This window comes from Zosterops lateralis (assembly GCF_965231275.1).
Source record: "Zosterops lateralis genome assembly, chromosome: 2".
NCBI classification, from domain to species: domain Eukaryota; kingdom Metazoa; phylum Chordata; class Aves; order Passeriformes; family Zosteropidae; genus Zosterops; species Zosterops lateralis.
In genome coordinates, this window is record NC_139763.1 from 102,471,974 (window position 1) to 102,496,851 (window position 24,878).

The 24,878-nt window shown below is 48.9% G+C and overlaps 1 protein-coding gene across 1 annotated transcript in view; it reads left to right on the forward strand.

Annotated features, from left to right (window-relative positions):
• The window catches only part of TIAM1 (TIAM Rac1 associated GEF 1), a 122,565-nt gene that overhangs the window by 71,755 nt on the left and 25,932 nt on the right, over positions 1 to 24,878 (forward strand). Inside the window, exons 7-15 of the mRNA XM_083855101.1 lie at positions 1,928 to 2,152; positions 3,451 to 3,636; positions 5,807 to 5,953; positions 8,334 to 8,408; positions 8,865 to 9,035; positions 13,823 to 13,927; positions 15,997 to 16,078; positions 20,429 to 20,515; positions 22,960 to 23,184. Of these exons, the coding sequence (XP_083711227.1) occupies positions 1,928 to 2,152; positions 3,451 to 3,636; positions 5,807 to 5,953; positions 8,334 to 8,408; positions 8,865 to 9,035; positions 13,823 to 13,927; positions 15,997 to 16,078; positions 20,429 to 20,515; positions 22,960 to 23,184 (1,303 nt within the window). The remainder of the gene's footprint in view (positions 1 to 1,927; positions 2,153 to 3,450; positions 3,637 to 5,806; positions 5,954 to 8,333; positions 8,409 to 8,864; positions 9,036 to 13,822; positions 13,928 to 15,996; positions 16,079 to 20,428; positions 20,516 to 22,959; positions 23,185 to 24,878) is intronic.

Sequence of the window (24,878 nt, forward strand, 5' to 3'; positions counted from 1 at the left end):
TCACAGTGCTGCTCCCAGAGCCATCCCATCCTTCCCACAGGACTTAGGCAGCTCTGGCTGTGCCCACACACCCCCAGCCCTGGCACATAGCACACATGTGTGCCAGCAGCTCACAGCAACTTGTGACACCACGGATGTGTGTGCAGCTTGTGTGTGTGGTCCTTGCCCTGAGAGGGGCAGTGATTCCCATCACCTGCTCATCTATCAGCTCCTAAATTCCACTCTAGACCCCTTTTTTCCCCTCCCTCTCCACAGGAAACCAGAAAGAAAAACGAATCCTAATGGTATGCAGATAATACTTTGAAATTCAATGAGATAACAAACACTCTTAGGATTTTGCTAGGAATTAACAAACACACCATGTCATTCTAAGTCCAGTGCTGATCTCTCCTCTGCTGAGGATGAGGTTTCACCACCTGACTGTAAGCAAAGTGTCTCCTGTTCTGGCAGATAATTCCTGTATTTCCAGCAGACATTCCTCAGTGAGGGGGACTCAGTGTCTTCAGCAGAGGAATGAGAGCTTGCTAGTGGTATTGCCTGGGCAGAGAGTCTGACCAGTTTCAGCCCTGTCCTGTGTTCAGTGCCAGCTGAAGGCAAGGGAATTGGAAAGGAGGAGGTCAGTCCTTCTGGAGCAGATCCTGTTTCTGCTTAGGGCTTTTAGAGTGAGGAAAGTGGTGTCATTCTGGGACACCTGTGTCCCCCTTGCTTCAGTACCACCAAAGCTTGGGGATCATCAGTCTGAAGCCCAGTTGGGCTTCTGTGGGAAGCTCTCCTTAGCTTCATCCTTGGCTGTTGGCTGTGACCTCAGCGAGGATGACCTTCCTCATCTTCTCCAGCACATGGAGAAGTCGTGCTGGGCTGTCTATTAATAGATCAGGCATCATCAGAAAGTTTAATTAGAACAAGGTGGTTTGGCACCTTGCTACTTTTCCAGCCAGGAGCCAAATACCAGTGTGATTATTGCCACAGGCTGACACTCACAAAAGTCCTCTGCAACCCTGAGCTGGCTGGAAAGTTTTATGACCTACTGTAAAAAGGAATGGAGTTTAGTAAAAGGCCTAAGAAGATTGACTTTTTATTTTGAAATTCTGGAAAGAAGAATCTAGAAAGATTCTTCTTTGTGTGTCAAAAGCCTCTAATCAGAATAGTTCTCTTCTGGAAAAAAGTTCTGGTGTCCGGTGCTCCAGCCTGGTGTCTCATGGAGTGGTTTGGGCTGGAAGGGACATTAAAGATTGTCCAATTCCACATCCTGCCATGGGCAGGGACACCTGTCACTGTCCCAGGTTGCTCCAAGGCTGGTCCAGCCTGGCCTTGGACACTTCCAGCAAGGAGAAGTGTTCCCTTTTCACAAACTGCTATATCCATGCTTGGGAAAGGACAGTGCCAGAGCTGTGAAAATGAGGTTGAGCCTACCTTTAACAATGGTAACAGAGGTGTCTTCAGAGTGCTTTGGGACCTTCAGAAACAGAAAGCTCGTTTATCTGTGCACCACAATAAAGCTACTCATACTTACCATGGCCATATTTTATGCCATTAATTTATTATTAACTGCTGCATGCTTGGGAAGAGCACAGCAGTGGTGCATTCCCTGCCTTAAGGAACTGGAGTTTAGAAATCATCGTTAAATGCCACACTAGAAATTATGGCAACACTGCACTGAGCCAGGGAGGTGATTCCTGAGGCCTTGCTGGGAAGCCCCCACAGCTGCAGAGCGCAGATAGAGGTGTAATTCCAAGTGCTGAGTACCTGGTGCAGAGTTAAAAATGGCCCGCTTAGGGATGATGGAGGGGTTATTACTTCAACAGGAGTAAGTGGATTTAAGGCTTTGAATCTCGAGATCAAAGGGAGAGGAAACTCCCTGGAATTGCATTTGTTAATCTGCAATCAGTTTCAAAGAGGCTCCTGGTTTCCTCTCCCCTGTGTGCAGACGAGCAGCCAGACAGAGCTGGAGAACTGGATCACGGCGATCCACTCGGCCTGTGCCACCGCCGTGGCACGGCAGCACCACAAGGAGGACACGGTCAAGCTGCTCAAAACTGAGATCAAAAAGCTGGAGCAGAAAATCGACATGGACGAGAAGATGAAGAAAATGGGGGAAATGCAGCTGTCCTCTGTGACAGACTCCAAGAAGAAGAAGACCATACTGGATCAGGTAAACTCATGCTTGTGTGAAGTAAGTCCCTAGTGAGGGTCTAAGGCCTTGTAGAGGTTGGTGGTAGCAGGAAGGCTGTGCTGGCTGCCTTAGCTGCACCGTTTCTCCACTAAGGTCCAGCATGGGCTGTCTTCTGCTGGCCTCGAGGAGATTTGGATAGCAGGAGGTCAGCTGAGGAGGCTGCCAGGCCATGGCTGGAGGATGCCTTGGGGAACAGCTGCTCACGCACCAACAAATGCTGCTGCTGCTTTAAGTGTGCCAGAGGCTGCTGCTTTTGCTGGCAGCTGGGCTGAAGGAGCCATGCCTGCTTTCTGCCTGTCACAAGGGCCTGCCTTGACCTTGTGGTGCATGCCTGGCTCCCCCTGGGCCCACTCCTCCTGCCTTCAAGTGGACAGCGTGGCTGGGTTTCAGCAGCAGAGAGCCTCAAGCAGATGTCTCTCCCGCTGCTGCAGCAGCACCTTATTTTGGGAAGCTTAACATATGGCTCCTGCTTCCCTCATTTGGAGCTCTCATAGCACGGCTGCCAAGTGTGCCTGTCATGCAAAGCATGGGAAGTGGCTGGGGCTGAGCTAAAGGGATTTGTACCCCCTGGAAGCCCGTGAGAAGGGGAGATGTAGGAGAAGGGGGAGGGAGATGCTGAAGAGCTCCACTCAAGGCTGTCAGTCACAGTGAGAGGGCAGAGCAGTCTCCCTCTTTATGTAACTGAGTTTGTCTGGATGCTTTGAAACTGTTTCCTATAAGCTATTTGAATTATTTAAATAAGTCCTTCCATAGGCTGATTACAGCACTCTTCTACTGATCAGATTAATTATCCCCAGTGTATGGCACTTTTTCAAGCTCTGTTGTTGCTCACAGCAAAGCTGCTGCTGCGGCTGCTGATTTGGGGTGCCCTGTGCCTGGAGTTTGGTGTGGTTTGCTCTTCTGGTTCCGCAGATGCTCTTGATGCATGAAAGAAGCCTCTTAAGGGACTGCTGAGCAGAGAATCCTGGAAATACAAAGAAAATTAAAAATGAAATTTTAATCCCGTTAATTAGCATTGTATCAAAGGAGAAGTTGTCCCAGGAGACTTCTGCCATGAATGTAGAAAAAGTTGTTTTCCATCTCGTGAAAACTCTTTTACTATTTGCATCCTTTGGGGGGTTGGAAGGGCAGGAGAATGTGGGAAAAGCAGGAATCAGGGTTTGTTTGGTGAGATCAGCATTGGTGAAAATGGTGTATTAACTGGGAAATCTTTTCAAGGCATTTACTGACCTCTTCTGCCCTTCTCTTCCCTCGCTTCCCAACCTTGTCCTCTGCAGATCTTTGTGTGGGAGCAGAACCTGGAGCAGTTCCAGATGGATCTGTTCCGGTACCGCTGTTACCTGGCCAGCCTGCAGGGCGGGGAGCTGCCCAACCCCAAGCGCCTGCTGGCCTTCGCCAGCCGCCCCACCAAGGTGGCCATGGGCCGCCTGGGCATCTTCTCTGTGTCCTCCTTCCACGCTCTGGTGAGTGCAGGGGCAGGGCTGGGCCTGCAGGGGAGCCTGCTCACACTGGGTGTGCTGCCACGGCCTTGGCAAGAGCCATCTTTGTCCTACCCGTGTCGTTTTGGATTTCCACCACAAGCAGGTTCTCCTGTTACAAGAGCAGGGTCACCTCAAGTGCCCACGAGCTTGGGCTTGATGCACACATCCTATGAAATCATTTGGAACTGTTTTGAGACCCTCAGCATGTGCTGGCTGAGACCTTCTCAGGCATATCTGACTTCATTCCACATAGATGAAACTACTGACCAGTCATTCCAGTCTCTGGTCATCAACACCTGATGCTCCACAAGGGAAGGGAAATGTTCTTCTCTGCTACCCTTGGTGTGGCAAATAATGGTTGTTTAAATTTAAGTACTGTAACAACCCAGCTCTTAAAAGTACAGAGAAATGTTTTGCAAAGTGGTGGGGTTTTAATGAATTTAAATCAAGCTCTTGTGGGTTCAACTTGGACTCCTGGAGGTTCACAGAAATAGCTGAGCTCCACTGTTGTCTTGTAGATGTCAGCTGTACCCTTGAGTTGAATGCAGAGCTGTAATTCAGTTAGGGGCGTTTTTATTCTTTCCTATATGAAAAGATTAGCGTCATCATCCTGCTAATTGCTGGTGGATTTATTATATTTTTTAAGTGGCGGGCTGTAATTTGCATTTATGCTTTTTTTTTTTTCCCCCATCAAGCAAAGCACTGAGTGTTAGCCTGAAAACCAGTCTGCCTCTTCATGCTGGTGTCTCTGGGGAGCCAAGGGAAAAAATATGTTTTGAAAATGTTGTGTTGGAAGAGACACGTGTTCTCTTCTCCTAACAGCAAACTCTCACGTCCTCCTTTGCCCCCAGGAATGTGGGGAAATGCAACTTCATGTTAGGAGCCCAAACTCAAATTTCAGGAAGGGAATTTACCCAGAGAAGCTGTGGCTGCCCCTGGATCCCTGGAAGTGTCCAAGGCCAGGCTGGATGGGGCCTGGAGCAACCTGGGATAGTTGAAGGTGTCCCTGCCCATGGCAGTGGTGGCACTGGATGGGCTTTAAGGTCCCCTCCATCCCAAATCATTCTGTGATTCCATGGCCCAAGTCTCCTGAAAATCTTTCTCAGTACAGAGTTCCCTGTGTGCAGCAGCCAGCCCTCTGTCCATCTCAGCTGTGGTTTTGGATGTGCTGCATCCAAGCAGGCAGCTCCACAGCTGGGTAGCTGGGGATATCACTTGGGGCTGTGGGTGATCCCACACGTGTGGCAGTGCCATTCTGCTGGCCTGGGATGTGAGAATCCAGCCCAGCAGAGTGGGGCTGTCTGTCTGTCTGACTGTGTAATATGTGCCATTCGCTACCACTCCCTTTTTGGCAGGAGAGGAGCTCCTCTCCTCAGGCCACCTCCACGTGGGGAATCTCCTTTTACTCTCGCCTGAACACTTCAGCTCTGAGTGATGCCCCACTGATCTCCTCCAGAGCTTCCTCTCCTGGGAAACACTCCCCACACAGCCGGGCTCAGGAAAGGCAAATGTCTCTCGTTGCCATGGGGCATTTTGCAGAGCAGGTGACACTGCTCTGATGGGAAGGGTCATTTCAGCTCACTTTTCCCCTTCCTGTGCCTTGCTCAGTCCTTTAGATGTCACTTATCTTTGAGGAAGCTGAGGTTTAAATGCCATGAGCTCCCTGCAAGCCTTTATCTGGCCTTGCTGCACTTCTGAGTCAGCAGCAGGATGGCCAGAGTGTTTCCACAGGAAAGAGCAGAGAGGAAGACCAAGTTTTTGGCAAGCAACAGATAAGTCTAGAGATCTCAGATTTCACATGTCCAGCTTTGAAACCTTGCTAGAAAAAGAAAACTAAAAGAAAAAACCCAAACCCTTCACTGGTGCTGAAGTTTTGCTCTATGATGATTAGGCTTTTTTAAAATATCTCCCATTAAGTGCCAAAAAACGATGGTGGTGGTGTGTGCTGTCCATTTCAGTGTTTGATGTAGGAAGAAGTGAGTTAATTTGCAGTGAGAAGGCAGCAGCCTGGCAGCATCCCCACTGTCCCAGCACTGAGAAAGATCCCTGTGTTGCCGTAGGATTTGCCTTTTTCCCCCCCAGACCCCCAGTTTGGTGTGGGGTGTGCTGGGGCTGCTGCAGCTCCAATGCTGAAGCCGTGTGGCATTGACAGGTGGCGGCTCGCACAGGGGAGGCTGGAGTGAGGAGGAGGACACAGGCCATGTCCAGGTCTGCCAGCAAGCGCAGGAGCAGGTTCTCCTCTCTCTGGGGGCTGGACACCACCTCGAAGAAAAAGCAGGGGAGGCCGAGCATCAACCAGGTAAGCAGGTGGAAGTTTGGGCTGGTGTTATTTGTGAGGTGGGTGCCCAGATAGAGGGCAGAATGCAGTGAGCACAAAGAGCCACTGGCACAAGAGTCATCACATTCCTCATCCTCTTCAGAAATCAGGGACTGGAGCTGCACATCAGGGCACAGCAGCTCCCAGCAAAGGTGTGGAATTTGCCCTTTCTTCAGCTTTTCTTTCTCTTGTTGCATTTCCGCTGCTTCTACTTTTCCTGGAGGTGTCTTCCCTAATCTCAGGAGCAGTGTAAAACAGGATACAGCTTTGAAGAGAAAAAAAGCCCCAAACAATCCAGACTTGTTTGGTTATTTTTAATTTAAAATGATGAGCTTGTATAATGCTTTAAATGTAGCTGAGTTTGGTGAAAACTTCCTAAAGTGGCAAGAAGCTTTGCATTTAGTTGGAACACTCCCTGTTTTGCTTCATATTTATAAAAACCAGAAGTTGTGCTGTTTCCACCCAGTCACTGCCCAGATCTTTCTCTAGAAAACGTGTTTCAGTGTGGTAGGAAGGTGCTTCCCTGTTATTCTTTCCAAACATCCTTAATTACAGCTTTCACTTTTTGAGAGCCATACCTCATCTAATTGCAGGAAATGTAGGCTCTGCCTTTCTCTTCTCTCCTTGTGGGGAGAAAGGCTGGGGACACACGTTGTTCTGTGCCCTGTGATTTCTTGTGCTGTCTGTTGGAGCAGCAGTGGGTGTTTGTTTTGTTCAGCAGAGGATGAATGCTATGGAATTGTTCAGCTTGTTTGGAGCGAGATACTGAAAGTTCACCTGATATTTAGAGGATGAGCAAAAGCCCAGGGCTTGGCTGGATTGCAGCTCCATAAGCATATTTGCAGTTCCTTGTTCCCATGCTGCAGCATCCCTGTTGCTTTGTATTTACTTGCCCCAAATCCCTTGTCCTGAGCTGGGATCCTGCCCGTGCTTCGTTTTCAAACCTGTTTGCTTTCCCCCTGAGCTCCCCCTTTTGTTTTTCCTTTCAGTGGAGGTAATTGCATTCTTCACGCTGCCTCCCCTGCTCCTGCCCCCCTCACTCCTCCACAGCACAGGCCTGGAGAGGGGTTCTGTTCCAGGGTAAAGGAAAGTCATTGTGGAGAGAGTTGTAGAAAGTGTGAAGTTTTGAGAAAGTAACAGAGTGTCTAAATGCAGTGCCTGAACACTTGTGCAAAGGGTTGCCTATTAGAAACAACCAACTGTAAATCCCTGAAAGGCAGAGACCTTTTCCCATCCTGCCTGGTCCCTGCTTCATTTTAGCCAGGGAATAATTAACCAGCCCAGCAACTTGATCCTACAGCTGTGCTGATGTGGAGCTATAAAAGTGAACTTTTCACTTTTCATGATTGGATTCCGCAGCAGCACCACCTCTGCCTGCCCGTCTGATGCAGTCCTGTGCTGATTTGGGGTGGATGCTGCAAATATTCCTGTTGGAATTCCTCCTGCATGGGATCCTGTTGATTTTGGCTCTCTGGTTCGTGCTGGGTTAGCGGCTCCTGTTTCATTGGAGAAGGGTTACACTGACTTGTGCTTGAATGTTTGCTGAGTTCATTTTGGCAGCTGGGTCATTACAAAGCCAGCCAGAAGCAGAGCCCTCCTGAGTTGTCAGTGTTGGCAGAGGTGGGGAAGTGTTCATTTCCCACTTTCACTGGAGTGGAAACCCAGCACAAAGAGAAATAAAACCAGTCCAGCTCTACCAAGGAAGTCAGGACAGACCTCCAAGCAGAAGTGGCCTCTAATCTTCCTGTACCACTCCATCACTAGCTTGTTTTTCTCCTCACCTTCTCTTCAATCAAGCTGCTGTTTTCCTTTTCTCCAGTGCTTCTGCTGCAGAGAGGCAGGGAATGTTGGAGAGGTCCCCCAGTTCACTGCCCTGAAAACCTTGCTGGAGGGCCCAGGTGTGCACAGAGACTGCTGCAAAGGTGTGCCTGTGTCAGTGAAGCCACACCTGTGCTCAGGAGGAGTGGTCCTAGTGAGGAGCTGGGGCTGGGGGATACAGGACAGCACTTCCCTATGTTTATGGAACTGCACTTGGAGTGAGCTGACCTGGTGTTTGGGATCCCCTCTCTACTGAAAACACCTCTTTGTTCTTGTGTTGTTTCTTTTTGGATGACAGGCTCAAGCAGAAAGAGGTTAGAGGGGCTGCTGGAGGTGACTTACCCACCCTGAAGGAGGTTTTCCCCATCCCAGATTTCTACAACAGTGAAAGATTGCTGCAGTCTGTGTGTTTGGAGATGGATGTTTGTATTTCTCAGTTTGAATTCCATGCTGGATGTTAGACAGGCTTTTCTGCCCGTGGTGTGTGCTGCACACAGAGAATCACGTTCATGTTTTAAAGCAGATTCCCTCTGTTGCTCCTCAGGTGTTTGGAGAAGGAGTTGATTCAGTGAAGAAATCTCTCGAAGGGATCTTTGATGACACAGTCCCAGATGGCAAGGTAAAACCCCAGCTCTCCAGCTGCCTCCTTCCCCCATGTTTGCAGCCAGTAAATTCAGAATAAGTACTAAGGTTTGCTATTTTGCCATTTCTAAGCATTTGGAGCAAGAGTTTTGTTGGCATCAGTTTGCCCAGAAACACTGCACATTTCACTTTTAAATTTAAATCTGCTTTCATCCCTACTATTTTTGTGTTGCATTCCTAGCATTCCCAGTAGCCATAGGGTGAAATCCCAGGAGAAGCACACTCCAGCAGTGGAGCTGTGTGGGTGGCACAGGAGGCACACTCTATCCTGCTCAGGGAAAACTGGTTCCTGTCCAGACAAGCCTTCACCCTGGGCTTAGGAGCAAAATATTTTCTTTTTCAGAGAGCTCTAATAGAGCACATAGTGCTCTGGTTATTGATGAGAGGGAGCTGTATTGGGCTGGGATGGTCATGGTGGATTTTGTCTCTTCAGAGGGAGAAAGAAGTGGCCCTGAGCAGTGTCCACCAGCACAACCCCGACTGTGATATTTGGGTGCACGAGTACTTCACGCCCTCGTGGTTCTGCCTGCCCAACAACCAGCCTGCCCTGACAGTCATCCGGCCTGGGGACACCTCCCGGGATGTGCTGGAGATGATTTGCAAGGTAAACCTGCCCTAGGGCAGCTGGGACAGCACTGCAGCCTCGTGAGCCAGTGCCTGGGCTGCTCTGCACTGGGACACCAGTTCTGTGTCAGGTGAAGAACACAAACTGCACCCCAGTGCTGAGGCCAGGAGTGCAGCAGAACATTCCCTGCAGGAGGGACAGGCAGCAGGCTCAGGTTTGCCTTCCCCACTCTGGCTGCTGTGCACAAGCCTGGAAGTGCCTTCACAGGCTGGCTGTGCCTGTGCTGCTGCCTTTCACAGAGCCAGCCATTCTCTGTCCCTCCAGTGGGACTGAGCTGAGTGTGGGACCCCCATGCCATTCTCTGAGTGCCCCACGTTGTGGTGGTGCAGTCACCCTGGTGCCCCCAGCTCTGCATCCCTCCCACAAGCCCCTTCCCCCTCTGCCAGGCAGGTGAGGTGATCTCACCCCTTCCCAGGAGCCAGGGGACTGTTTCCTAGTGTCATCCCTCCTTCCTTCTCCTCAGGCTGGCACTGGAGAACAGCAGCACAACTGGGAGAACAGCTGGAGTGGGAGAAGGTGCCTGTGTTTGCTGCCTGCACTGCAGGATCAGACCCAACCTCATGTGGGTGGCAGGAGGGGACAGGGGAAAGCTTTTTTATCTACATTGGAGTGGGGGGGAAGAAAAACCACCTGGATTTCTTTGCCAGATGAGGTATCAGAGGCATTGGGCCATCAAAAAGAGTTACATCTCTAAAGAGTTGGGAACTTTGACAAATTAAACACTGGCTTTCAGATCTGGCAGCTACATAATGTGTGTTTTCTGAGCCAGCGAGACCCAGCTCCTGTCACGTGCTGCTCTGAAAAATGAGTCTGCTTTGTACAACAACAACAGCAGGAGAAAAGAAAACATTTATTACTATTGAGAGCTTAACTTTGGGGACTTTCAGAACGTGTTGCATGTGCTTCTAAAGAGAGGGAAGGTGAGAGAAAGGGGTTTGTTTCCAGTAATTGTACGGTGCGCTCGTCTCTCTGCCAGGTGCACTACAGCTTGTGAAAGCTCTGCTTTGTGTTCAGCAGAAGATGACATTTTTGGAGAGAGACATAACAGGGAAGCTGGATGACACATTATTAGTAATGATTTATTTCTAGGATTTACGTTTTCCTTTGAGTGAGGATGGTTACTCGTGGACTGAATCCTTGGCTGGAGTGAGCTGATGTAGCTCCATAGTTTCAGCAGGTGCCTGCTGAGGGTCTGGTCTCTCACTGTGCTTCTGCTGCAGTGGGTGGGGGTGTTTAAGGAGGAGGGGAGGTTGCTGAGTGTTTTTTCAAGAGCTATTATCTGTTTCTTTCCTTTCTGTAAGAGTTTTCAGCCTGAAAACTGTCGAGATGCCTTTTTTTCTGTAGCATTTAATAATCAATCTCTTTCTTCTGTCTCTTGCATTCAGCTCATTTCCCCCCCTTTAATATCTGATCCACATCATTTCACATCAGTTTGCCATCTGCCATCTGAGAACCAGTCAAGTTCTGGTACAGTAAACATTTCAAGCTCTACATTTCATATAAACCTCCTCATGTTTGTAGATGTGGTTAAATCTGTGCTGCTAAACTGAGCTTCTGATTCTTCTGTTGGAGAACATTAAATGCACTAAAGTCATTGTGGAAAATGTGTTCTTATGCTAACATTGCTGCTTGTTATTGTACAGCGAGTTAGGCTGTGGAGGATGCTTTGTGACATTTTTATGATTCAAGATTGGTGGGAGGAGTGTTTAAAGCATTTTTAAAGTGGTTTCTCAAAGATTTCTCCTCAGATGTAACTAGCAACATCACTTGGAAGGCAGAAAAACTCAGTGCATATGCATTAAATTGCTTTCTGTGGCTGATAGGAAATAGTTGGTCCCTTCCAATCTTAACCATCGTGTGATTCTGTGATGGCACTGCTCAGTGTGAACGAATGTATATGCATTACTGACATTTGCATAATGGTATGTCTTAAAATGGAGGAGAAAATCACACTCTGTGTATGGATTTAGGCAGAGCCAGTGTGGAGATAATAACACCAAAACCCAATATGGAGATAATAGCAGTAAAAAACAAGCCTAGATGACTACGTGGCATTTTGTCTTTTGACTGCATAAAAAGTGAGGCAAGAAAAGTTTGGAGTTTTTTTTCCCCTCAAAATTTACCTTTTTCAAAGGGACCTGCATGAGGGGTATGAAGCAGATAGCCCAAGGTCTCTGGGTTTGTGCTCAAAGCCTCAGAGAAGTTGCTGAAGCCTGATGCTCTGGGGGCTTCCTTTGCCTTTGGGCTGGTGTTTTCCTGCTGGGGGAGCTGGACCTCACAGGAGCTCTGCGCTGGGATGGTGACTGTTTTCCTGTGCGGCTGCTGCCACAAAGATCACCCCACCAAGCTGGGGGGATGTCCCAGGCCCTCTCCTTGGCCAGGAAGGAGCCAGGTTGGGTGAAGGGCTGGCTTTGTGTGTCAGCCCACTGTGGCACTTGGAGCCTCTGGAATGGGAGCCCAGCCCGGCTGTAAATTCTTCTTCTCGAGCACCTCAGTGAAGCTTTAAATGAGGTTAGCTGCTTAATTTAGTCCAGACATAGCCAGAGTTATTGGGAGAGAAATAAATAAACCAAGAGGCTGCTTTGGACGGCTGAAAGGTATTTTGGGTGGTCTTGAAAGGATATTCATATCATTAAAGCTGCCCTGCTTCTGCTCCCACGTCCCCACATACGGATGCAGCTCCCAGCAACAAAAAGTGGGTTAATGGTTTGGCTTTTAGGGCAGCCTGGCTGTGTCCACTTTCAAATGACCTTTTCCTTTCACTCCAGTAGAACATCATGGCCCCATTTGAAACACTTTAACCAGTGTCAGATTTGGAGGTAGACACAGCCTTGGGGCAACTGTAGAGGATGTTAATTAACTAAATGGGGTGTCTGATGGGCTGCACCATGGTTGGGACTCTCCTTCCTGACCTGGATGGGATTGCAGTGTGCTGGATTGATGGCATCCACCTGGGCTGATGGGCTTTGTTGGGAGAAATCCTCTTCTCCTGTCCCTGTTCCCTGGGAGCAGAGCCTGACCGTTCCCCCCCCCCAGCCCCGCCTCCTCAGCTGTCCCCTCCTGTCAGGGAGTTGTGCAGAGCCACAAGAGTCCCCCCTGAGCCTCCTTTTCTCCAGAGCCCCTTTCCCAGTTCTCTCAGCCTCTCCTGGGGCTCCAGACCCTTCCCAGCTCTGCTCCCTGCCCTGGACACTCCCAGACATGGAGGAAGTGTGGTGGGTTTAGGTCTCCTCTCTGTGTTTTTGTTTAAGACACTTTTGTGTCTAGGGACAGTAAACTAAGCTGACCAAAAAGTAACCCAGGACTCCTCTAAACCTTTAATGCCAATTCTGCTTTCCTTCAGTTTCTGAGGTGTTTGTATGTGTGTCAGTAAAGAGAAAACTACTGAAAACAGCAATAATCAGTGAGAAAAGCAACCAAGAAGCTTTCCAAGAAAGAAAAAAGTGAGGGTGCAAGGATATCTCCTACAGCTGTTTTTCTTTTGGCCCTTGATAGATTTCAATCATTGTTTAATTAACTAGGAATTTGCCTGGACTGTGGAGGTTATTCCATTTCAGATGCTCTATTTCATCCAAGGATAATTTGATCTTTGGGTTGGGCATATTTGAAGAGAACACTGTGCAGAGTGCAGCAATAGATCTGGTTTGATTTTCCCTCTTATTATTGGTAGCTTTTTTACTCCTGGGCTAATCCAGGCTTTCCAAAACATTCCCTGTTCTCTCTGTGTTTGCTGGAGGGTCAGGGTGGGATGTTTTCCACAGCTCCCTCAGTGTACATTGCTCATCACCTCAATGCTGCTGTATCACGGCTGGAACTGGAAAAGCTAGGCTTTAAAAAACAGGACAAGCAGGCAATAATGATACTCTTGCATGAATTTTCAGATAAGCCATTGTTTTCAGAACAGCCTGAGAAACCTGGGTAATTTGCTGGTGTAAAATGAAAAGGCTGAGGTATAAAAGCCTTTAATAGTGGGATTTCAGAAGTGATAGTGAGGAGAATTTACCTCCTGTATCTGTGAATCACTTTCGGGTTTCTCATTAGGTTCAGTTTAAGAACTTTGAAAGTAACTTCTGGATAATTTCCTTTGTGTTTATCATACTTGTAATGTGTTTTGATTACACACTGCATTAACCTCTGCTTAAATCAACCTTATTAATCATGCTGAGAAAAGGTCATTAACATCTCCCAGACCAAATGCTGTATCCTCAGCTAATTATAACTAATTCATTAAATGGTGTGACCTGTTTCCACTGGGATGCAATCCAGGATGCAACTCTTGGCTTCTTCTAGCCTCATAAAGCCAGTGTATCCTGAGCTGCTTTGAATTTAGAAGACAGACAGATTTTTCGTGTTTATTAACCTTGCTTGAAATCTGCCAAATCATATTTACATGCTAAATGATGAAGATGCTAAAAAAACCCCAAACCAAACAGAAATCGCCTCTCCTGCTACATCTTGCTCTGTTAGCAGAACATTTAGTTAAATATCCTTTTATATTTAATGCTGAGAGGTTTCTGTTCCAGCATGGGTTTATTTCTGGGATGGCTTGGGAGGGAGCAGAATGCCAGGGCAGCAGAAGTGAGGAGGCTGCTCCCAGGTGGCTTCATGGATCCTTTTCTTGGGGGACAGCAGGAAGGGCAGATTTTGTTCAGACTCTGTTCAGGCTCCAGGGCAGGAGATGGTGCTGGAAGGTGGTGCTGGGTTCCTGTGAGGGTCAGGGATGATGGGGGAGGCTGCCTGTGTGTCTAAAGACTCTCTGTCTCTTGCAGACACACCAGCTGGACTACTCTGCTCACTACCTGCGCCTGAAGTTCCTCATTGACAACCAGTTCCAGTTCTATGTACCAAAGCCAGAGGAGGAGATCTATGAACTGGTAATGCTGCCCACTGGGCAAATGGAATGACTCTGGGCAGGACGCTGGTAATTAGTGTTTATCTGACATTCTGCAGCACGCAGAGTTGTGCTTTTTGGTTTGCAATTATGGTGCTTTGCAGACCATAGCAAACTGGCCTTCAGCAAAGAGATCTCTCCAAACGTCTCATCCTGTGATGGTGTTTAGCTCATGTTTGTGTGTGGCTCTGTCTGAGGAGAGAGGAGGGACAGCCACAGGCAATGTGTGAAAATCACTCTAAGGTACATTTTAGCTTAACTTCCCTCCAAGTTGTCTTTTCCTGGTCGTGTTGTCTATGGAGGTTTAAAGACATGGTGTAGAGATCTGGGCACTTCTTGTTACAGTCCCTGTCTGAGTTTTAAAGAGGGGGGAAAATACACAAGTTGTTGGGTGTTTTTTGGGGTTTTTTTCCCTAATGGTAAGGTAAAGATGGAGGTCAAGAAGGTCTGGAGTTATGTGTGAGAATATACTTCCTTAATTGCCTCAGCTGGCTGTTTTCATCTCATTCATCTCCAAAACAGACTTCAAAGGAATTTTGCCATGAGAGATTGAAAAAAAAAGACCAAACAGGATTAGTGTCATGCTTTAACTCTGTGATTTTACACAGGCACACTGTAAACCTTTTTAAAGCCGTTTTCATTGGTGACTGGCTTACTTATAAAAACTAAAACTTTGCTAGTTATGGAGGCTTTTGCCCATTTAGCAAGGGACTTCTGGGACTTTCCATTAATGCTGTCAACAACAACAATTGGTGAGAAGGTGCTAGAGGAGTGCCAGGACTGGGAAGTGTGATCTAGCTGGGGAAAACTAAAACTCAGAGGAGACAGCTTTTAGCTGTCATTGTCTGGAAGGACTTTGGGAGACTTGTGTTGAGAGGGTGTAGGATTGACAGAGTCATCACTTACTGTTTATTCTGAGAAGCTGTAATTACCCCAAAGCTCTGTCAGTGGGACTGTACAGATACTGGAAGGGAATGGGAGAGTTGGGTGCTCAGGATGATGTCTGATGTGTGGACATTAAACCAACACACTTGGTGTGTTTGCTGGTCTGTGTGGGCTGTTTATTTGGGGAGAACACTGCTGTTACTTCCATGGGGCTGTAACTGTTCTGATTTTTGATTACTGAAATACTGATTTTCGCAATGTGAGTACTGATTTTTGCAGTGCTGATAGAAGCAGGAGATAAAATTACATTTTTTGTTAGGGGAACCTTTTGTAAATGAGTTCCTCTTCTTTTCTAAAGGAATAGTTCACGTACTGCAGTCCAAACACTGAGTTTCAAAATGTTAATTATTGTGAATTGCATTTTTACACGCTCCCAGCAGCGTGTAAACAGAATTAATACTCACCTGTGGGCTCTCGTTCACCTGGGGCTGTGATTTTTGCCGAAGACAAAGGGCTGGTTTGTTATTCAGTGCAGAAAGGCAGAGGGATTCGCAGCTGCATGGAGGGACTCCTGGGCTATTGCCTAGGTGTGAATTTGTGTTGGTCTCCCAGGAAGCATGTTAATGACCATTTCAAAGACTTGGGCGCTTTCCTTGGTACAAATAAACATCGAGGTGTTAAAGGTGAAAATGTCACGCTGAGGTACAGCAAATCTGACAGTCTGATAATGAAGAAATGTATTTAAGAAACAAAGTCACTCCTTGTGATTTTAATGCTGTTGAATAATTGAATTCCTGCAATGCCTTCATTAAAATAAAAACATGAAGCTATTGCTACCTGTAAATTAGGAAAACAGGAAGATAAGCTCTGTTTGTTGTGCACTCAAAGTGGTATTGACTGAGTGAAATTGATGCATGCTCTGTTTTGGGATGGGGATGGGAAAACATTGTATTTTCACTGTCCTTTCTAACTGTGTTCTAAAAGCAGAGCTGAGTGACACTGCTAATGCCTCTCACACAGGTGGAGAGAAACTGTTTGATAAATAATGACCATAGTCCCTTTCTTCTGCCTGTAATTAAAACCCCAAAATCTGTTCCAAACGATTACAATTTATGTGTCCTCCCACAGTAACATATTTCAATGTTTGTTTTTTTCCCCTCTATTCAGCTGTACAAGGAAATAGAAATCTGTCAGAAAATTACCCAGCACATTCAGATGGAGAAGTCTGATGCATCCTCTGATATTTATGGTGAGTTTCTCCCTGACTTGTTTTGCTGTTTCTCCCCAGTCAGTTCTAGTGTGAGCAGGTTCTTGCGTGCTGTTTACTGAGGTACCTGAAAGGTCTCTTGAGCACAGTGAGAACAGCAAAGCTCTTCTGATTCCTGAGCCACCCACAGCAACATTCACCTGCCCTGGAGGAGGACAGCTTTGTTTGGAGTGCTCTGAACGTGGCTTTCCTGGAGCTGGAGGATGTGCAGGGAGGACCAATGTTTGCTTGTTGCTGTAGTTCCACCCACGGGGGCTGTGGGTGGGAGCAGCATCCTCTGCCAGCTGCCACATCTCACACGGAGCCTTCACAGCCTGCTGGGGGCTGTGCTGGGGCTGCCACACTGCCCACAGCCTGCAGGGCTCTGCAGCTCCACTTCTTCCTCCTTGTACTCCTCCTCACTACTGCTTCCTTGTCCCCTCCTCACTCCTTCCTCCTTGCCTCACTCCTTCCTCCTTGTCCCCCTCCTCACTCCTTCCTCCTTGTCCCCCTCCTTCCTCTTTGTCCCCCTCCTTCCTCCTTGCCTCTCTGCTCAGGAGCATCACTGTGGGTACGAGGCATCTCGAGTTCTGTGTCCAGGCAGCTCCAGAGGGGCTGTTTGGCTTCTTCTCACCTGCCAGGGGCACCCAGGCTGGGTTCCTGCCTGGCCCTGACATTCCTGAGGCTGGAGATGCCCAGCTCCAGGCTGTCCCAGGGATGCTCCAGCCCTCGAGGATGTCCCACAGATGCCTGGAGCCAGATGGCGTGATCTGCGTGAAACATAAAGCATAAATATGTCATTTCAGCAGACTCTCCCATCTCTGTGTAGTTCCTACTTCTGAGCTTTCAGGTATTTCAGGTTACAGCCCTCCAGCCTGGTGAGTTTGTCCTTTGGCTTGGCAATTACAGTTCTGAGGTGTATTTTAGAGTTATCTGTGCAACCTTCCCCACAGGAAGCCAATCTGCATCTTTTCGCTGTTTATCTAAATATTCTGTTTTAATGACTAGAATAATTCTGAATCCCCAAACTGCTTATTATACAGCTGCAGGCCATTGGAATATTGAGCTCTGCTACAAAGCAGGGGGACTGGCTGGGGCTTGAATATTGAAGGCCTAAGAAAGAAATATTCACCAGCCCAGTGATGGTTCAGGGTTCATATTTATGCAGTGCCTGAAAGCACTGCAAGAATTGGGGCTGTCATAGCATTTCCTGTTTATTTCTTTTTCTCCTTTTTTTTCTAAGTGGTAAATGAAGAAAAATGTTGAAATTCACTGTGGAGTCCTGTGAGATGAGATCAGCTGTGTGAGGTGTGGGATGTAGCAGAGAGGGAATGCTGAAGGCACCCCAAAAAAGCTGACTTTCCTCTCATTGGGGGAAAACAGCCAAATGTGGTTTGCCTCTAATTGGCAGAAGGATTTCTGTGGTCTGTATGTGTCGCCTTGTCTGTTCACCCAGTGACAAGTGTGTGCTGGAATCACACAATCCTGGAGCAGTTTGGGCTGGACAGGGCCTTAAAGATCACCTCATTCCAGCACCACATCTCAGGGAGAGCTCACCTGGGAGCATTCCGTGGTGTTTCTACACCCACCATTGTGTCTGGGGGAGTGAGAGGCATTCCTGGAGGGTCTGGCCAGAGCTGGATATCTCAGTGGGATGCTTTGCTGATGCCTGAGCACAGATGTTCTCACCTCTTTGGCTCATACTCTTTCCCTCTTTGCCAGGGCTGTGAGGGCAGAAATCAGTCAGAATCCTTGGATTCTAGCTGGTGGATGTATCAGGAACATGCTGGCATGTTCACCAGCAGCCAGGTTATGCCAGGGGGCTGAGGGGATTGTCTGGAGGTGGATTTGTTCAGCTATTGAGCTGGTTTGGTGAGGTCACATGCTCTCAGAGATGCAAATTTTTGTTATCCTGTCATCAGAACTTTGCAGTGAAGAGAAGCTCTGCCTGGGTCAGCACCCATCTCTTCCCACCTGTGTTTCAGAATCCATGTACAGTTTGATGATAATGTTTTTGGCAGCAATGCCAGCTTATGCAATCGCTGTGGCTTCCACCCACTGCTGCCCTTCCTCTCCTGTGATGTTTGTGTGGAGCCCCTGTGGCACCCAGCCAGATGGGAGCTGTGCATTCCTGCAGTCCTGTGTGTTCCCAGACTGCACATACTCTGGGCTGAGGTGTTCTCACCTGGGTGCATGGCAGGGAGTACACTGGCACTGCTGCTGCAGGCAGTGTGAGATTCAGCCACTGTCACAGCCATGGAAATGGAACAGGGCAGAGTCACACTCTGTCTGTGCAGGGGTTAACCGTGTGTGTGAGATGACCATTCCCAGGCTGTTGCCAGCTGCTCATCTCTCATTTCTTACAGCTGATGACAACCTATGTAATTGCTCCTTATGCCCTTTCTGCCAGGAATAACTGCAGAATTTATGGGTATGGCTGAAAGATTAATTAAGAAGCAACTACGTGTGCATTTAGGCCTGATGGATTGAAGGAGGCAGAGGTCATCTCATGGAGGAATCACAAAATCCCAGAATTCTATGGGTTTGGTTGGAAGGGACCTTAAAGCTCATCCCATTCCAGCCCTTGCCCTGGGCAGGGACCTTCCACTGTCTGAGACTGCTCCAAGCCCTGTCCAGCCTGGCCTTGGACACTTCCAGGGATCCAGGGGGCAGCCACAGCTGCTCTGGGCACACTGTGCCCTGCCCAATATCCCATCTAACCCTACTCTCTGTCAGTGGGAAGCCATTCCCCTCTTGTCCTGTCACTCCAGGCCCTTGTCATGAGTCTCTCTCCATCCTTCCTGTGGACTCCCTTCAGGAAAGCTGCAGTGAGGTCACCCCAAAGCTTCTCTCCCCCAGGCTGAACAATCCCAGTTCTCTCAACCTGTCCTTGCAGGAGAGGTAGAGCTTGGGGCTGCTTGGACACCCTGATGTGCTCTCAGTGGAGCCTGAGCTGCCCCTCAGCTTGGTTGGAATGTTTGGTGTTTGGCCCAGAGCAGCATTTCAACTGACAAGGGCGACACTCTCAGGAGCTGATGCTTTGTGCTGACTCAAACTGCAGCCTTGGGCACACTCTGCTGTTTTTCTGGGTGAGGGTTTTCCAGGTAGGCTTTGTAGTGATGACAGCCAATAACTACTATATTTTACAGCTGCTCTTTTAGTCGAGGGTTCCTCTCTCTGCCAAAGCTGGTGTGTTGAGTGAGCTTCACAAATTTCCTTTGATTCAGCCCTGCTCGCCTGCAGGTTCCAAGTAGCTCAGTAAGTCGTGAAAGGCCATATGCTTCTCACTTCTGAGCTGCCACGTTCTTCCCCCTCTTTTCTTCCTCTTTTTAAAATTTTTCTTTTATTTTTAAATCATGGATGAAAAAATAACTCTCAGCCATAAGGATCAGCTTGAAGGGAGTCCTGAAGTCAGGATAGGCTCCCAGCACATCTGCACCAACTTGGCTGGTGGCTGATTCCATGTCAAAACAAACTACTCCCCCCAGAGGTTTGTAAATGTTTTTCTAGTCTCCAGAAAAAGAGAGAGCAAATGGTTGCCTGCACTCATTTAGGGAGTAATGAAGTTTCAGAAAGGCAAATGTTCTGCTTTAGATAACTCTCCACAGTAAATAAACAATCTGCATTTAACCTGGCAGCTTGTATTTCCTTTACGTGTTGTTATCTGTGTCACCCACAAATGGCAGGAAAATCCCCCAGCCCAGAGCTCCCGGTCCCATTTGCACTGTTTGAAGTGAGGCTGTGTCAGCACTTCCACTCCAGGACTGTTCTGTAGGTGTCTGGTGAGTGTGAGCTGAGGTTTGGTCAATGACAGCTTGTGCCAGAAGCAGCAAAAAGGGGAAGGGGCAAAGGGAAAGGAGCATTTTACAGACATGCCCAGCCCAGGAATCTCAAAAAGCAGAGGTCAGTACTCTGTTCTAGCAGGAGAACAGAACTCTGTGCCTTGCCTGAGTTTGGGGTTGGCACATCAGCCATGGCTCTGGGATTCCCGGCTTTTGTCCCAAACCATGGCTCTGGGCAGCTTTGGTCTGCAAACAGCAAAACCTCCTGGAGTGACCTTTGATGGCAACAGAACTGGCAATCTCTTCCAGGGCTTTGCAGCTGTGGTGTCCTCAAATCTGGCTGTAGACAATCAGTAAATGCACTCAGAAATTCAGTTCAGTTTTTTGTTAGAGCCATTTCAATTGTTGAACATCCCTGTTGTGTTTGTAAAGGCTTGAGGGAAGGGAGAGGGGAGGGATTCCCACCTGCTCATGCCAGGGCAGCACAGCCTTGGCTACAGGGCTTGGTGGCTGGGACGCCCTGGGAGGGAGGGTCTGGCTCCCCCTGACCATCTCCCTGGTGTTTTCCCAGGTTTCTCTCTGTCCTCTGTGGAAGAGGAGGGGATTCGCCGGCTCTACGTGAACAGTGTCAAGGAGACAGGCCTGGCTTTCAAGAAAGGTAAAACACTCCCCAGAGCCCTCCCAAGTCACTCACTGTGACATAAATACAGTACAAGCATCTCACAGTGCTCCCTGTGGCTGGGATTATTGCCCCTGGTTCTGCTCGCAGCACTTGGAGCAGAGGCCAGCAGGGATACCCAGGCTGCCAGCTTGTCCCAAGGCAGAGCAGGGTCTGGTTTAATGCAGCTTGGCCAAGCTGAGGCCAACCATGCTCCTGCATTTCCCATTCACTGCCTCCCCTGCTGCACAGACAGGCTGCTCAGGAGCTGGGCAGCTGAAACCCACATTTTGAACCAGAACGTGGGGACCATGAGGGGCGGGAGGATTCTCATCTCTTCATAACCCATTGGTGTATGCAGAGTCCTCAAAAACACCTTCAGAATTCTCTTGACGAGGGCTTATGTGGCCTTGCAGAGCTTATTCAGCAGCTGACCCTTGCCAAAAGCTGTTCCCAAGGCTGCTCCCCCAGGCTGCTGCATCCCTTGCCTGGTGCTGACTCTGGCACTCTGCTGAGGCAGTCCAGCTGATGGGAAACTGCCCTGGAGTTTCTGTGACCCCGGGCTGGTGGAGCTGGTGAGTGTGGTTGGGAATGGGTGGCCAAAGGGGCACAGTGGAGGCACAAACAGGAAGAAACAGTGGTCGAGGAATGGGGGACAGCCTGGAGTTGTACCCCAGCTTCAGAACCCCATGTAGGTGTGCATTAAACATGGAAAAACTGTCTTGCTCTTTCCTGTCCCTCAGCCCCACAGCATTCCTGGTTAACAGGGTGGATATCCTGCTGAAAGCCCTGAGCAGAGCCTGGGGGGCTCCCTGCCAGGCTGCTACAGGGCAATGAATCTCTGTAGGTTCCTGTGTGGAGCAGAACCGAGTTAGGTGAGGATAGGTGGGGTTTTGTTTCATCAGGGCTTCCCTGATTTGCTTTTAGTTACTGCTGGAGGAACGGTTTGAATGGATGTGTGAGCACAGAGTGCCTCCTGTGGGGCTGCAGTGCAAGGACAGGCAGGGAAAACTCGGATTTGTAGCTGCTCAGGACTGACCCGAAAGGGCACTTCTATATGAACAGCAGCCAGCAGGATATTGGGACAAGATTCCCTGAGGTACAGCAGAAGGGGAGGAAAACTCTCTGTGCCTCCCATTATTTACATGCATTGTTTGCATTTGACTGCACTCCATCAGATGGGATACTGCCTTTCATTTTCAATCTTTCCTCCAATTAGAAGCCTTTCATTTTCTCCTGCTAATTTTTATGATTTATCCTTTTGTTTCTTCTGTTGGTCTGCCTTAGCAAGGCAGGCATTCCTTATTGGAATGGGAACTCCTTGGCTGCACTGAGATAGACATGATGCCTTATCCCAAACGCTCCAAAACAAAGACTACAAAGAGTAAATGAAGCCTCAGATCCAATGTTTATGGTTGCAGGCCTATTAGTGTGCTACTATAATGCCACAGAATTACTAAGTAGAATAAATTAAATAATGCAAAATGCTTGACTTCCCTTGTTTTGTCCTTCTTTCAGATGTGATTTTACAGTCCATTTACTTTGTAGCTACTCTATCTAGTTCATTTTATTCTCCCTGAAACTGCACACCACACTGGAGTTTCTGGGCACAATTATGTGCATTTAGGAAGATCTCCATTTTCCTAAGGAAGCTCTTTAGCATCCTCCCTTCCACGTTTCTTCCTGGAATGTGGGTCAGTGCTCAGTCTCCTGGAGGATTCATCCAGGCTCTCAGAGTCCCCTTTTACACGGCAGGGATGGTCACCCCATTCTTTGGCTGCTGTAAATTCCAGCTCTCATCCGTGGAAATGCAAGGATGGAGCTGGGGATGGTCCAGCAGCCAGGGCTCTTGGCACTGCTGTTTCCTGGAGCGCTGCTGCCTGCTTGGCCCCAGGGATTCTTTGGGATTAAAGCCCTCTGCAGCTCAGGGAGGGCTGGCTGGCCATGGGGAAGGTCAGGGTTCCCGTGTCACCTCACAGGGCTGTCCCTCAGCATCCCAGGGAGCAGGAGTCAGCTGCTTCCCTGCACATCCCCTGCTCCCTGGGGCACTGCTGCTATAAATAACTCCTGGAATCAGGCTGCAAAAAAGCCATGATAATCTCAGCAAGGGCTCAGATCTGCCTTTTGAAGATCCCTGTGCTGCCGTGGCATTTGGGAAGGGTGACAGGGGAGGCCTGGGTTGTGTAGGGTGCAGTAGGCACAGAGGCTGTGCCATGAGGAAAAAGGATGAATTGTTGCTGGCATGTGGTGAGGGACTTCCTGGGCACTCTGCTCTTCGAGTGGCACTGGAGGAGCAGCCAGACAGCAGATCTCACAAAGTCCATCAGATCTCAGTTGTTTGCAGTCATTAATGATCATGTCTAGACACAGAAACCTGTCAGAGCTCCTTGATGTGTGTGGGGAGCACTTGGCCATGCAAGTCTGACCTGTTCTCTGTGTCACAGGCCTGAAAGCCGGGGATGAAGTGGTGGAGATCAACCAGAGAGCTGCAGAGGAGCTGGACTCGGCGCTGCTGAAGGACGCCCTGGTGCAGCCCTCACTGTCCCTCACCGTGCGCACATACCCTGAGGAGGAGGAGGGCCAGAGGCTGAGCCAGCCGCCCCCACGGCGCCCAGAGAACCCCCCAGAGCCTGGGGATGGTGCCCTGGCTTTTGCTGGGGGCAGCCAAGGTACGGGCTCAGGACAGAGATCACTCCAGTGTGCACATTCATGCTGGGAGGGACGGGAATCACAGCCTGAACTGGGCACAGAGTCCTGTGGGTGTCACAGGGGTGCCCCTCAAGGATGGCTGTGACACCTGTGTCACCACCAAAGGCATCTCACATCCTCAGGCTGTACCCACAGACAGTCACAGAACCATTTGCTCCCTTCTGGGCAGCTCAGGAGGTGCTTTTTCCTCTGGATTTGCCCACAGGATCTACGTGTGGCACAGGGAGGAAGAGTTACAGCATTCTGTGTGCAGTCTGGGGCACCACTACATTAAAAATATCTCAAGCTGTTGGAGAGTGTCCAAAGGAGGGACATGAGGATGGTGAAGAGTCTGGAGGGGCCATACAAGGAGTAGCTCAGGACACTTGGAATGTTCAGCTGGGGGAGACTGAGGAGAATCTCATTGAGGTCTGCAGCTTCCTCCAGAGAGGCAGCTCTGATCTCTGCTCTTTGACAGTGACAGGGAAGGGCTGGAGCTGTGCCAGGGAGGTTTCTGTTGGATATTAGAAGGTGCTGGCACTGCCCAGGCTCCCCAGGGAATGGGCACAGCCCCGAGGTTTCCAGAGCTCCAGGACGGTTTGGATACCACTCCCAGGAGTGCCCAAGGGTGGAATTGTTGGGGTGTCTGTGCCAGGACAGGGGCTGGACTGGATGATCCTGTATGTCCCTTCCAGCTCAAGAGATTCTGTGGCTCTGTGATTAACCCTGTCTGGGGTCAGCCAGGAGCACAGGGGCCTTGTGTCTTGGATGAGATGTGTGAATAACTCACAGGGATTCTTAAACCACCTGAAGATAGGGATTGACATTACAGCCTGACATATCCAGGTGATCCCAGAGCACACTGCCATGGGCAGGGACATTCCTGCCCACTACACTGCCCTGGTCAGAGAACCCAGCTGGCAGAAGATTAATCTACAGCAACTGGGAATTGTTTGCCACAAGTTTGGCTTCCTGAATTTCTAGGTGCTTCTCTAGATTTGACAGCAGAACAGGACACTGGTCGTACCTCTTCAGTTTTTTACAATCATTTAAAATACAGTGGAATTGCCAGAATGAAGTAGCTTCTGGGTAATCAAAACTGTTCTGAGCTGAGACTGGCTTTAGGGAATGTGATATTCATAGCAAGTGGAAAAAAAAAAGAGCAAGAAAAGCTTCCACGCAGCTTATTGTAAATCTCTCTGAGGGGACTGCTAAAAGCAACCTCGTGTAAGATGTGGACTAAACCTACACAGACAGTTAAAATACAACCTTTTCAGGAAACCGTCCCCTTTTAATTTTTCATGGAAGTTTTCCTAGTTAGGCTTTTGTGCTGGAAAATTGAGGTAGGAAAATCTTGTACATTTTCATAGTTGGCCACAAGATGCCGCCATACTCAACACCAGCTTTGCACAAGGCTCTTGTCTTTGCCTGTGATTTGTCATTGGAACCCTGAGTGCTGGATGTCAGTTGCTCAGCTTTTCCCTGAGATGAGTGTCTGCCCTGGGAGCTGGGATTTCGGTATTCACACTGAACCTGCAGCTCTCCCAACACTCACATTCCTTCTGAACACAGGGAATGCTGGGCTGGGATCTGTCTCTCTTCCCCCTCCCCCCCCCCCCCCCCCCCCCCCCCCCGCCCAAAAGGAGGAAGATATTTCTTCAGCCAGCAGGAGTGC